Source organism: Vicia villosa, unplaced genomic scaffold, assembly GCF_029867415.1.
Source record: "Vicia villosa cultivar HV-30 ecotype Madison, WI unplaced genomic scaffold, Vvil1.0 ctg.000493F_1_1, whole genome shotgun sequence".
NCBI classification, from domain to species: Eukaryota; Viridiplantae; Streptophyta; class Magnoliopsida; order Fabales; family Fabaceae; genus Vicia; species Vicia villosa.
The window spans coordinates 868,750-881,588 of NW_026705238.1; the positions used below are offsets into that span (position 1 = coordinate 868,750).

Genomic DNA, 12,839 nt, shown 5'->3' on the forward strand with positions numbered 1-12,839 from the left:
ATTTTAAAATCAGAGTTTTACAAGCAAAACCGCAGTTTACAAACAAAAGTAAAAAAACGAAAAATTGATAAAGGAAGCATTTGAATTAATTTCACTATTTACTTAAACTAGTACTTAGACCCATGCGAGACACGGGTTATATATTTTCTAAATAAAAAAATATTTTAAAAATACTTATAATTTAAAAATTTTATCTATAGTAAGATTACTATTGTATAGATAAAATGTCATTATAATTAATAGTATACATAAAAAGTTAATTTAACTTTTTTTTATAAATTATAAACTAATTTGAAAATTTCTGATTTATTAATAATTTATATAAGTTTAAAAAAAATTAACTCCTTAAATAAAAAGAGACTCAATCAAGATGACATTCAAATTAAAAATATATATTTATAACAATTATTATAATAAAGTTTATCTTTTTATTAAAAATATATTGTAATAATGGTTATAAGTAAACAAATTAAAATTTTAAAAAGCAATAAATGGGATGATAAATTAATTAAAACTACTGTAAATAAATAAAAAATACGAAATAAATTCTTAAATTTATCATAAATTTAAATTTGGTTAATTATGTTTTAATATCAATATAAGTAATATATGTCATAATTTAAATATATATATATATATATATATATATATATATATATATATATATATTCTATATATTATAAACTTAATTTTTATTCTATTGTTAATTGTAGAAAATAATTTTTATAATAAAAAATAATTTACTAATTTAATAATATTTGAATCAAAAATCATTTAATAATCATTTATTATTAATTTACTTGTAATTTTAAAATTAATTATTTATAACATACATAATTAAAAAAACAAAGTACTTTATTTCCCGTATTTGAATATATATATATATATATATATATATATATATATATATATATATATATATATATATATATATATATATATATATATATATATATATATATATATATATATATATATATATATATATATATATATATATATATATAGGGAGCGTATCCAGTGAGAACTGATATTTATGTGAGAAACGAGAACTTTCTATACCGATCGTTTGATTTAATTAACGATTATGATTTAAAAATTCCATATAGAGAACACTTTACATGATTTTTTCTAGAATGGTTAATATTTTAAAGAAAATCATTTAAAGATATTCTTACCAAAAATATTTTTATTTGATTAAATTGTTATAACAATATTGTGAAATATATTTATTATAACCAAAATGTATTTAGTATTTTTATTTTAAATTAAAATTCTCTAAGCTATATATACATTTTCAAGATTAAAAAAATACTAAAAAATAATATAAACATTAAAATAATAAGAAGTATAAATTTTTTTAATAATTTTATTTGTATTTAAATTATATTCAATTAAAATTATATTATCTAATGTTTTTAAAAAAATATTAATTCTTACAAAATTAATATAATTTATAAAAAAAATTAACGTTTAATTCTTACATTTAACATTTTTATAACAATATAACAAGTCTTTCTTTTTAAAACAAAACATGCTACCAAATATTTTAAAAACAATTTAATCATTGCAATGGAAATTAATAAGTAAAATTTTAACAATAATTATATAGAACAATGGAAATTAAATTGACCCCTTTAGAACAATTTATTTACCTAAATAAATTATGAAAAAAATATAATTCTATAAACTATGATATACAATGTTAGATAAGTTTTGTTTAAATTTAATTACAATCAGTATATATAATTTAAAAATTTTACACTTTTAAATCATATACGTTAATTTAATTGTGATTAAAATATTTGGTAGCATGTTTTGTTTTAAAAAGAAAGACTTGTTATATTGTTTTAAAATTGTCAAATGTAAGAATTAAACGTTAAATTTTTTTTATAAATTATATTAATTTTGTAAGAACTAATATTTTTTTAAAAAATATTAGATGACATAATTTTAATTGAATATAATTTAAATACAAATAAAATGATTAAAAAATTTATACTTCTTATTATTTTAAAGTTTATATATTTTTTTAGTCTTGAAAATGTATATATAGCTTAGAAAAATTTTAATTTACACTTCTTATTGTGGGATAATACAATGACTAAAGATGTTTAAAGAACCAAAGCATCAATTAAACTAATTCATTTTACACACAAGGCTTAAACTGAATCTTATTAATCAAATAATTAATCTAATCACTAAAAGTTTTTATAGTTATAATTACCAAAAAGAAGATTCAAATGATTAAATCTATCATAGATCTATAGTTACACAATAAATCGATATAAGTAGATAAAATCTATGAACATGTGATTCTAAAAACTAAAAAGCAATAAAGTCTAAGTCATGCAAATCTATTATGAAATTTTAAAAGATATAGGGAAAAAAGGATTTGTGCACTAGGTTTATACTAGTTTATTGCATTCGTTCTCGCTAGCACTTAATTTAATCTTCAAGCGAGAGCCATTGAAAATTCTTCAAGTCTTCCAATATTTTGTACACTACAAGAAAATTATTGATTAGCAAGGTGAGTTTGCCAGGTGACAAACACCTCGCAAATTATTGTACTTGCGGAATGCAAATCACCTCGCAATTCAGTTTTCTTAAAAAAAAATATATAAATATTTTTCCATCTCGCAACGAAGGGAGGGAAGTTTGAAATTTTGGAAGAAAAAGTTGCAGAAGGTTAAACACCCGCAACAATTTTAAAAAAGTTATTGAAAAATTAAATATTCCATTTACTGAGAAGTCAGGGTGACAAGTGACCTTTAACTGACACAAAAGTTGCGGAGTACAAACCACCCCGCAAGTCTCAATACCTTTTTACGTTGCGGGGTGAGGACCACTTCACAAGTTTTTTTTTGAAAATTTTTTAAAAAAATAAATCTGACAAATCTGACATTTTGCAAGGTGAAATTCACCCCGCAAGTCCCCTAACACTGCTCTGACTCAACTGGCACACCTGCTCTGAACGAAACTGTCACATGGAAAGTAGTTCGCTGAAAAGTCTTGGAAAGCGTGTTTGCGGGGTGAAAAGCACATGGCAACGTTGCAGGGTGAAAACCACCTGGCAAAGTTGCGGGGTGAAAACCACCTGGCAAATATTTGCGACTAACATTTTTGCAGGGTGAACAGCTCACCTCGCAATTAAGGAGTTGCAGGGTGATCTTTACTTTTGCGGGGTGAAGTTCACCTGTCTAATTGCAGTTTTTTTTGTAGTGGTAAATTAATATACAACAGTTTTTTATACAACGGATAATCAAGACAACAACACTAAACACTTCATGCGAAACGATGTTTAAGCCAACACAAATATGAATTTGAATTTCCCTTATGTTGTAGCAGAACACTAAAAACTGCCAACTTTTGAAGATCTTCACTCGATCTTGAACTAATTGCCTTCATAGACCCAAATTTTGCTCCAATTAAGCTTCTGTCTGCAACAGTCTTCACTCTACCCTACTAAAAGTCCCTTGTCTGAGCCTTATATTGAAGGATTTTGAAAATTCTCAACTTCGTCTGTAGCAACCTTCACTCAGTTCAATTGAAGTCTTTAGTGAAGAAGAAATTAATCTTTTTCTTTGCTGAAAGTCAGTCTCCAGACACCATAATCACAAATCGATTCTTTAACTTGATACACACAAAAAACTTCAAAAAAAAAATTCCCTAATGTACCTTGTATCTACCACTCACACTCAATCTTTAGAGTTGAGCACCACAACAATGATATTTTTTCGATTCAAGGTTGAAGATGATTGGTTATTTAAAAAATCTCACCCAACTCATTGTTAGCACTCTATCAATCAACACTATGAATTTTTTCTATTGGCTTGACTTGAGAATGAAGATGTTTGTGAAAGAAAGAATACTTATGGCTTTTCTGGAATTGTGAAAGTATGAATTTTCTAATTCTAAAAATGAATCATTATTTTTTAGAGAATGATATAAATGAATTATATATGTGCTAGTGGTAAGACACAAAATAAGTGAAAAATTTAGCAGCTGATTTGAGTCATATTCTACAATTGTGGTTTGAATCAGATGAACGAATGAATAGAATCAAAATGATAAATTATGGAAATAATTTGTTAAATTCGGATCATGATTTGAATCATGTGATTCGAATCAAGTAATTACTTGATTCAAATCAAATAACCAAATATGATTTTCAAAACAATTTAATTATTCATGATTCACATCAACGAGTCTTTGATTCAAATCAATCTTACAACACGAAATTCCGAAAATTTATTTTTATTCTTGATTCAAATCAGTCAATATGTGATTCGAATCAAGCTTAAAATATATCTTGTTTTAAGACTTCTAACTTTTGATTCACGGTATATATAATTGGCTTTTGACCAATTTGCTTATAACAAAAAATATTGCAATTGATTCAACCTAAGTGAGTGTAAGGGATAACTCAAGGTGCAATACTACAATGAACAGTACAATCAAATTTAAGATAAATCAATAAAATCAAATTACAAATAAACGATAATTTGAAAATATAGAAAATGCAACAAATCAACAAAATACACAAATGAAGTTCACTATTACCGACAAAGCAATTTCAGTCTCCTCCTTTTTTATGTTTGAAAAATTGAGATATTATTTGAAAAATTTAATTACAATCATTTAAGAGAATACATATAATACTTAAGCTCTTGAGGACTCAATCTCCCCTACATTAATTACTTTACGCGCATCTAATGTAGATAATAGTTTGGTCTTTCATCCTTTCCGCTATCGGGCCGGGATCTAGCTGAAATATCATTTTAATTTGGCGATGTTCCAAGTTCTTTGTATATGCTCCCCAACAAGCGTTTCTAGGATATAAGCCTCATTTCTGGTGTCTGATTGGACTCTATACAACCCTTCAGAGTTTGCTTTAAGCTTGCCATGCCAGGCATTTTTACCTCCGATGTCAGTCCACCGTAGTGTCAGGTCTTCAACTTGGAATTTCCTAGATCGGATGTACAAGTTGTATTGATTTATTGTAGTTTGTTTGATAACGACGCTGAAGAAGGTGGTGGATAACCTTTTTTCCTCTAAGAAATCATTTTCCTCTCTAAGTGCATGGTTTTTGTCTTCCATAGGAAAAAGTGTGTCCCATCCTCCAACTTAGTTCAACGAACTCAACTGGAATGACGACTTCTACACTATAAGTTAGGAGAAAAGGAGTTTTGTCAGTTATAGAGTGAGAGTAGTTTTGTATGCCCATACGACATGGGGTAGTTCATTCTCCTAATTTTATTTGGTATTTTTGAACCTTCGCTTCAGTCCCCTTAACAATATCCAGTTAGTTGCTTCCGTTTATCCATTTGTGTAGGGATGCTCTAGTGAGGCAAAACGTTTTTTAACTTTCAATTCTTCCAACAAGCTCTTTGACATCTTATCCCTGAATTCTGTTCCATTATCTGCCAAGATGGTTTGAGGAACTCCAAATCTAACCAGAATATTCCTTTTAAGAACTTTAAGATGTTTGCCTCCGCGATATTTGCCAAAGCCTCCACTTTAACCCACTTGATAAGATATTCAACTTCTAGTATTAAATATTTAAGTTGACCCAAAGCTAGAGAAAATGGACCGAGGTTGTCCTTACCCCATTGAGAAAAGGGCCAGGGTGATGTCAACATGTGCAACTCTGTCGATGATGTACTATAAATGTCTTCGTGTCGTTGGCATTAGTCGCATTTCTTCACATATTTCTTGGCCTCTTATGTACAAAGTTCTCTTAATCACCGAAGTAGCTTCAACCACGTCGTAAGGAAGAATTCCTTACTCTATGTACTTTATAATGGGATATATCCAAGAGGACTGACTGATACTGCCTATGGCTATCACATTATATCCTACGATTTAGATGCTAACACTCTTCAAAGTATATTGGATGAAAGAGTGGTTGACCCCAAAATATCTAGTATTAGCCAGTTTAAATAACATGTTAGCCCGAGTATTTTCTTCCCGCGGGACATGCGAGACCTCAGATGTCTTGAATTTCACCAACTTTTCTTTGGATAGCCTCAAATATCATTGCAGTAGTGGATCCTTGTCATGTGATCCTAATGATGACTGCTTCATACTCAATTTGATTGTTGATGGCGAAGAATTCAAAGAGTAAGGAAACTTCAACCACATGGCCGAGTTCACTTTCCACAATTAAGCCAACACCGTTGCTCTACCTATTAGATGATCCATATGTGAATATCATTTAGTTGTGAGCTGGTTGGGATGGGTTAAGAGTCATTTATGCTAGGAAGTTTGTGAACAATTGGCCATTTAACAATTTCCTTGCTTTAAAAGACACCTTGAACTAAGGCAATTCAATGGAACATTTAGTAATCCTTCTGGCCGAGTCAGGTCGGCGAGTTACCTATTTTAAAGACAAGTCAGTTTGAACTACTATAGAATGTACGAGGAAATACCTTTAGAGCTTCCTCAATGCAATCACCAATGCTAGAGCTGCATTTTATATATTTTGATAGCGTGTCTCTAGTTCGATTAGAGCCTTTGAAATGACATATACTGGGTTCTGGTTAGAATCTAGCTCCATGCTTAAAACAACACTAATAGCTCCTTCAGAAACGACCTTTTAAAGATAGAGGACTTTGTCGGGGACCAGACAAGTAAGCATCAAAGGTGTCGCTAACACCATTTTTTTTGACATAAATGCCCTATTAAATTTTGGTGTCCATTCGAACTATGATTCCTTCCTTAATAACCTATAGAACGACAACGCATGTTGTACGGATTTTGAGACAAATTTATTCAAAGAGGTAAGCATACCATTCAACTTCATGACTTCCTTTTTGAGTTTGACATGCTCATTTAGACGGCTCATTCACATTTTTCAGGATTGGCCTTTATCCCTCTTTCTCTAAGGTAAAAGCCCAAAAATATGTCGCCTTTGACCCTGAAGGTACATTTCTTTGGATTAAGTCTCATGTTGTATTGTCACACTCTCTTTAATACCGGATTAAGATGTTGGTCATATGACTCTTTTTGGGAGGACTTCACAATCATGTCGTCCATATATACCTCTAATGTCTCACCAATCCCCTCTTAGAAGACCTTGTTCATCGTTCTTTGGTAAGTCATTGTTCTTCAACCCGAATGATATCACATTGTATTGGTAATTGCTTTAACTAATCATGAATGATGTCTTCCTTCTGTCAAGCCCGAAATGGGTATTTGGTTGAAGCTAGAATAAGCATCCATGAATGACAATTGTTTGTATCCGACCAAACTGTCTACCAATTTGTTTATATTTGGCAATGGATATGAATCCTTCGGGCAATGCTCAGTTGATGTTGGATATAAACAATTGTTGTAACAGGGAAAAATCACGGCTCTAATACATAATTTGTTTCTCAAAGTCTACACAATAGTATTTTTTAATACTGGAGGCCAGAAGCAAAGCAAAGTGCTTCTAAGAGCTTTCCTACAACAATAAGCCCTTTCAAAAAGAACTTATTTCGAACCTTCTTCCAAGAACTTCTCTGTTGTCAATAACTTATATATAAGCTTCCAAAAACTTATGAGCAAGTATCATCCAAATACACAAGAAGCATATTTAAATAAAACTTTTCACATTAGAGTTTGAAAGAAAAAAAAGTTTCTCTTATAATCTCATCAATAACCTTTATCCAAATATGAACTCTGCAACAATACTATAAACTATAGGTAACCCCAACCACAAATCCCAGGAACAATAACTCATAAAATATGATATAAATCCATTGAATAATATGTTGACCAACTAAATTCACAGAAAAATTCTTCTGCTGCTGATTTTGGAGCATCACAAAAAGTTGAATGAGCTTAAACTTTCGAATAGTTGACATCTTTAACATATGGTACCACAAATAAATTGATATAATCAATCAACACACACAAACATTTTTTTAAAAAACTTATATGAAGCTTTGACGCGCCAATCAGAAGGCGTTTCCCTACACCGGACACGTATCGAACACCGACGAGCGTACGACACATATCAAACATGTTTTTGAAGTGTCCAATAAAAAATAAAAATAAAAATCGAATGGACACGGATATGACACACTATTTCAAATAACGGACCCATCAACCTCTCAAATTCTCATAATTTTAAAAAATAAAAACGTTTTTCATTTTCCATTTACTCACTATAAAAACAACTTGTATTCCTTGTTTTTTCATCTTCTCTGTTTGTTTTCATCTTCTTTATTTGTTTTCATCTTTGCCATATGCTGCTTTGCTGCACGCCGCTATTCCATTGTCGCCATCGTCGGGTTTCCACTCTTTCTCTTCTGATACTCATTTCTTTCTTTCTTAATTGAATTTAAGTCTTTTTTTGGTTGATTGAGAGTACTAAGTTTAATATTAGTAAATTTTGGTTCTCATTTTAGACTCTTTATAAATTATGCTCATAAATTGCATTATTTTATTATTATATAAAATATATAGTCGTATCCTTGTCCTATGTTTTTTACTTTAGTGGTGTCCTTGTGTCCGTGTCGTGTTCGAATCCGAGCTTCATAGATTTATTGTAATTAGAAGGTTTAATAGTAGAAAAAATAACAGAGAAGTGGAATCTTTTGTGGTGATATCAAATATATTACTTGATCCAAACTCAGTTGAATTCACAAAGACCTGAGTAAATTCAGCACAACAACAACATCAAACAAAAAACAAAGAAAATTAAACATGTAAGAAAAAAGAGAGCAAAATACTCACGACAAGCACATCAATCTCCAATATACCGAAAATAATACTCAAGGTAACCACATATCTATGTGTGAAACCAACAGTTTAAAATTTCATGTGAATAAACTATACTTTCAAAATCAAACACTTTAATTCCTAAAATTAACAATAATTGAGTACAACATTGATTTTCCAGTTAACATTTAACAAAAATCAAATTCCTTCAAATTTCTCAGTATAAAGACTTCATTTTTATTATATTCAAATTTAAACAACACATTAAAAAAAATTCATTTTCCTCTCATTACTTCATTAAAAAAATATTTTTTTAAAATAAAAATATGTTAAAAAAATTATAAAGAAGGAAAATTTCCTTTGGAGCTTCTGAGAGGTGTGATAGCTGTACAATTCCCATCCCATAAAATAAAACAATCTCATTCCAAAATATAAAATGATACTTCGTATCTCCTAACATACATTTCAACACAAAGAAAACGATTAAAATAGTCACAATAACGGAATCAAAAGTGATTTTAGGATTCATAGCCATTATTAGATGAGTCAAACGAATTAAGAACACAAATGAAACTTGCATGTTGTACCAAATCAAATGTAAACAGAAATATCATGTTGTTCCAAATCGAACATAAACAAAACACAAAATGTCATAAATATAACTCAAAGAATGTTAATCGCCCACTTTGGAATATAATTCGCAATCGAATGAAGTGGAGATTAAAAAACTGTAATTTTGCTTTAAGAGAGAACGACATGACCAAATTTTAGTCCGAATACAAAGAAGATTTAAGAAAATGATGAATTGTATATCACTTAAATAAAAGAAGAATACAAAGTTAAAGATAGAGATGACCAAAATTTAAAGAAGATTTACGGAATATAATATCTCCATGTTAAACATTTTTTTCTTTTCAAATTCTTAACAAATCTTTTAAAAAGAATATAAATTTTAGACAGAGATATTAATTTAAACGAAATATGAAATAAGTTTGTTTAATTGTTTTAGTGGATAACCCACCCATATTATTAGGGTTGGACTATTTAGGCCCATAAATTTCCAATCAAAAAATTGTATTCTTCTTATTTTCCCCAATAATTTGTCAATTGGAGTCTGTGTCACAGAATAGAGAAAATCCATATCTCAATTTTCGATTTTCTTCCACTCCAGCGTAAAGAGAAGAGGTTTTTTGTTGAACCCTAATCCCAAAAAACCTCAAATCAATGGCACACCGTTTGCTCAGAGATCACGAAGCCGACGGCTGGGAACGTTCCGACTTCCCCATCATCTGCGAATCCTGCCTCGGTGACAGCCCTTACGTTCGAATGGTTCGTGCTCTCTCTTACCCCTTTTTTTTCATTCACCTTCGGTTTTTAGGGTTTTTATTAGCTTACAATTGATTATTTTGAACATAGCCATAAAAATGAAGTTGCTTTTGTTTTTCCCCTGAGTTTTCAATTGTTTGTGTAGTTGCTGTATTTATGTTATGTTTATGTTTATCTATGGATGTAGACAAGGGCTGAGTATGACAAAGAGTGCAAGATTTGTACAAGGCCTTTTACGGTTTTTAGATGGAGACCTGGTCGAGATGCGAGATATAAGAAAAGTGAGATCTGTCAGACATGTAGTAAATTGAAGAATGTTTGTCAAGTATGCCTTTTGGATCTTGAATATGGGCTTCCGGTTCAAGTCCGTGACACGGCTCTCAGTATCAGTTCCAATGATGCCATTCCGAAGAGTGATGTTAATAGGGAGTATTTTGCTGAAGAGCACGACCGCAAGGTATGTATTTGTATAATGAGTTGTTATAATTACTTATAATTGATGATAATATAACGTGATTAAAGATGGGAAAAATAATGTTGTTTTCAGTTTTCTATGGTTATTACGCCCTGATGATCTTTTTACTAATGATGTGACCATGGTGCAGGCTAGAGCTGGGATAGATTATGAATCCTCTTTTGGTAAAGCGCGCCCAAATGATACTATCCTGAAGCTTCAGAGAACGACACCTTATTACAAAAGAAACCGGGCGCATATTTGCAGTTTCTACATAAGGGGTGAGTGTACCAGGGGAGCTGAGTGCCCTTACAGACATGAGATGCCAGTAACTGGGGAACTGTCTCAACAAAATATCAAAGATCGATATTACGGGTATGCACTTTTGTTAATGACTTTCTTATTTGATTATTACGGATCTCCATACCTGGACTCGCGTTCAAATGCTTTTATATTTCCCATATAGTTATCAATGTAACAACACTTTTTTTTAGTTAACTGCATAGTCCGCATGATGGTATCTCTGTATACAACAGTTACACTTTGGCGGTGCTTGTATAGGAACCTTTATTCAAACTCTAGTCAAGCTTCATCCTACTAGATGGTGTCAGATATATGGGATACATGAGTTATATGGTTCTTTAATCATTTGAATGTTATTTGTCAATATTTATGGATGTGTGGAACACTTCTTGATAGCTAAGTTTCTAACTTGTGTTCGTGTCTGCCTCATTCTTTGTTTCGTTCTGCATAGGTCTAAACTCATGCATCTTTCTGTTTAGTTTTGGTGAAACGGAAAAGGCGAAAAGCACAATTTTGCCATTTTGTATCAATTTGTTTTTAATTTGTTACTAGATGCCTTTAATATGCAACTTTAATCCTCTAATATTGCCAATAATGTAGCCAAAAGTGAAGGGAGATGACTATTTGTCAAAAAACATCTATTCAACTTATTGTGATGATAATAAACCTCTGGTTCCCATGTTTTAAATCCATCATGGGCTAACTAGTGAGAAAAGTCTCAGTTATTAATAGTTAAAAACTTTCCTTGTAACTGCTGATACTTCAGACTCTTTCATTTGTTTAGTTTGTTGCTTTTTCTATATACTGCTGCATGCTTTAAACATCGTTTTCATCAAGAAACATTTGTTGATCATGCCTTTGAGTTGCAGGGTGAATGATCCGGTGGCCATGAAGCTGCTTGGCAAGGCAGGAGAGATGAACTCGTTGGAGGTTCCCGAGGATGAGAGTATTAAAACACTTTACATTGGTGGACTTGATGCTAGGGTCACCGAGCAGGACTTGCGGGATAACTTTTATGCCCACGGAGAAATTGAGTCTGTCAAAATGGTTCTTCAACGGGCCTGTGCTTTTGTAACCTATACAACAAGAGAAGGTGCAGAAAAGGCAGCAGAGGAACTCTCTAACAAACTTGTTATCAAGGGCCTTAGGCTAAAACTGATGTGGGGCAGGCCTCAGACAGCTAAACTTGAATCCGATGGCTCTGATCAAGCAAGGCAGGCCTCTGTGGCTCATAGTGGGCTGTTGCCTCGAGCTGTGATATCACAGCAGCAGAACCAAGACCAGACCCAAGGACAACTTTACTATAACAATCCACCGCCTCAGCAGGAAAGGAGCTACTACCCTTCAATGGATCCTCAAAGAATGGGTGCTCTTATTCCATCTCAAGACGGTCCTCCTGGTGGGCCTTCTGGATCAGGGGAGAACAAACCCAGTTCTGATAAGCAGCAAATGCAGCATTATGGCCATCCTATGATGCCACCTCCACATGGTCAATACCATCATCAGTACTATCCTCCATATGGTGGTTACATGCAGCCTGTTCCTCCTTATCAACAATACCCACCACCACCATACAATGCTGCAATGCCTCCATCCCAACCACCTACTGCTAATCATCCCTATCAACCTCCATCCCAACCGGGGTCTTCACAGTCAGGGTCTGGACAAGCTGCTAATCATCCCTATCAACCTCCAACCCAACCGGGATCTTCACAGTCAGGGTCTGGACAAGCTGTGTCTGCACCAGCCGAAACTGGAATATCATCATCTGGTTCACAGCAACAATAAAAATATCGTTGTAATGCAAATTTTTTCTTGGAAGTACTGTGTTGACATGGAATATATTTAGACTCAAACAGTCGAACAGCTTGATATGATTTTTGCCTTGTGGTTTGAACAAATTATGTGTTCCTGTAATACAAGTTATTTTATTATTAGTAATTACTAGTTATGAATATAACTGATTTTATTAGTTTGAACAAATTAAGTGTTCCTGTAATAAAAGTAATACTAGTAATACTAGTTATGAATATAACTGATTTTTTAA

At 31.6% G+C, this 12,839-nt stretch overlaps 1 protein-coding gene across 1 annotated transcript; it reads left to right on the plus strand.

The window, feature by feature from the left end:
• Positions 1 to 9,777: 9,777 nt before the first annotated feature.
• Positions 9,778 to 12,733, plus strand: LOC131628938 (zinc finger CCCH domain-containing protein 40-like). Its single transcript, XM_058899751.1, has 4 exons — positions 9,778 to 10,038; positions 10,223 to 10,492; positions 10,641 to 10,864; positions 11,662 to 12,733. The coding sequence occupies exons 1-4, from the start codon at positions 9,934 to 9,936 to the stop codon at positions 12,578 to 12,580; spliced, it is 1,518 nt and encodes a 505-aa protein (XP_058755734.1). The 5' UTR covers positions 9,778 to 9,933; the 3' UTR covers positions 12,581 to 12,733.
• The last annotated feature ends 106 nt before the right edge of the window (positions 12,734 to 12,839 follow it).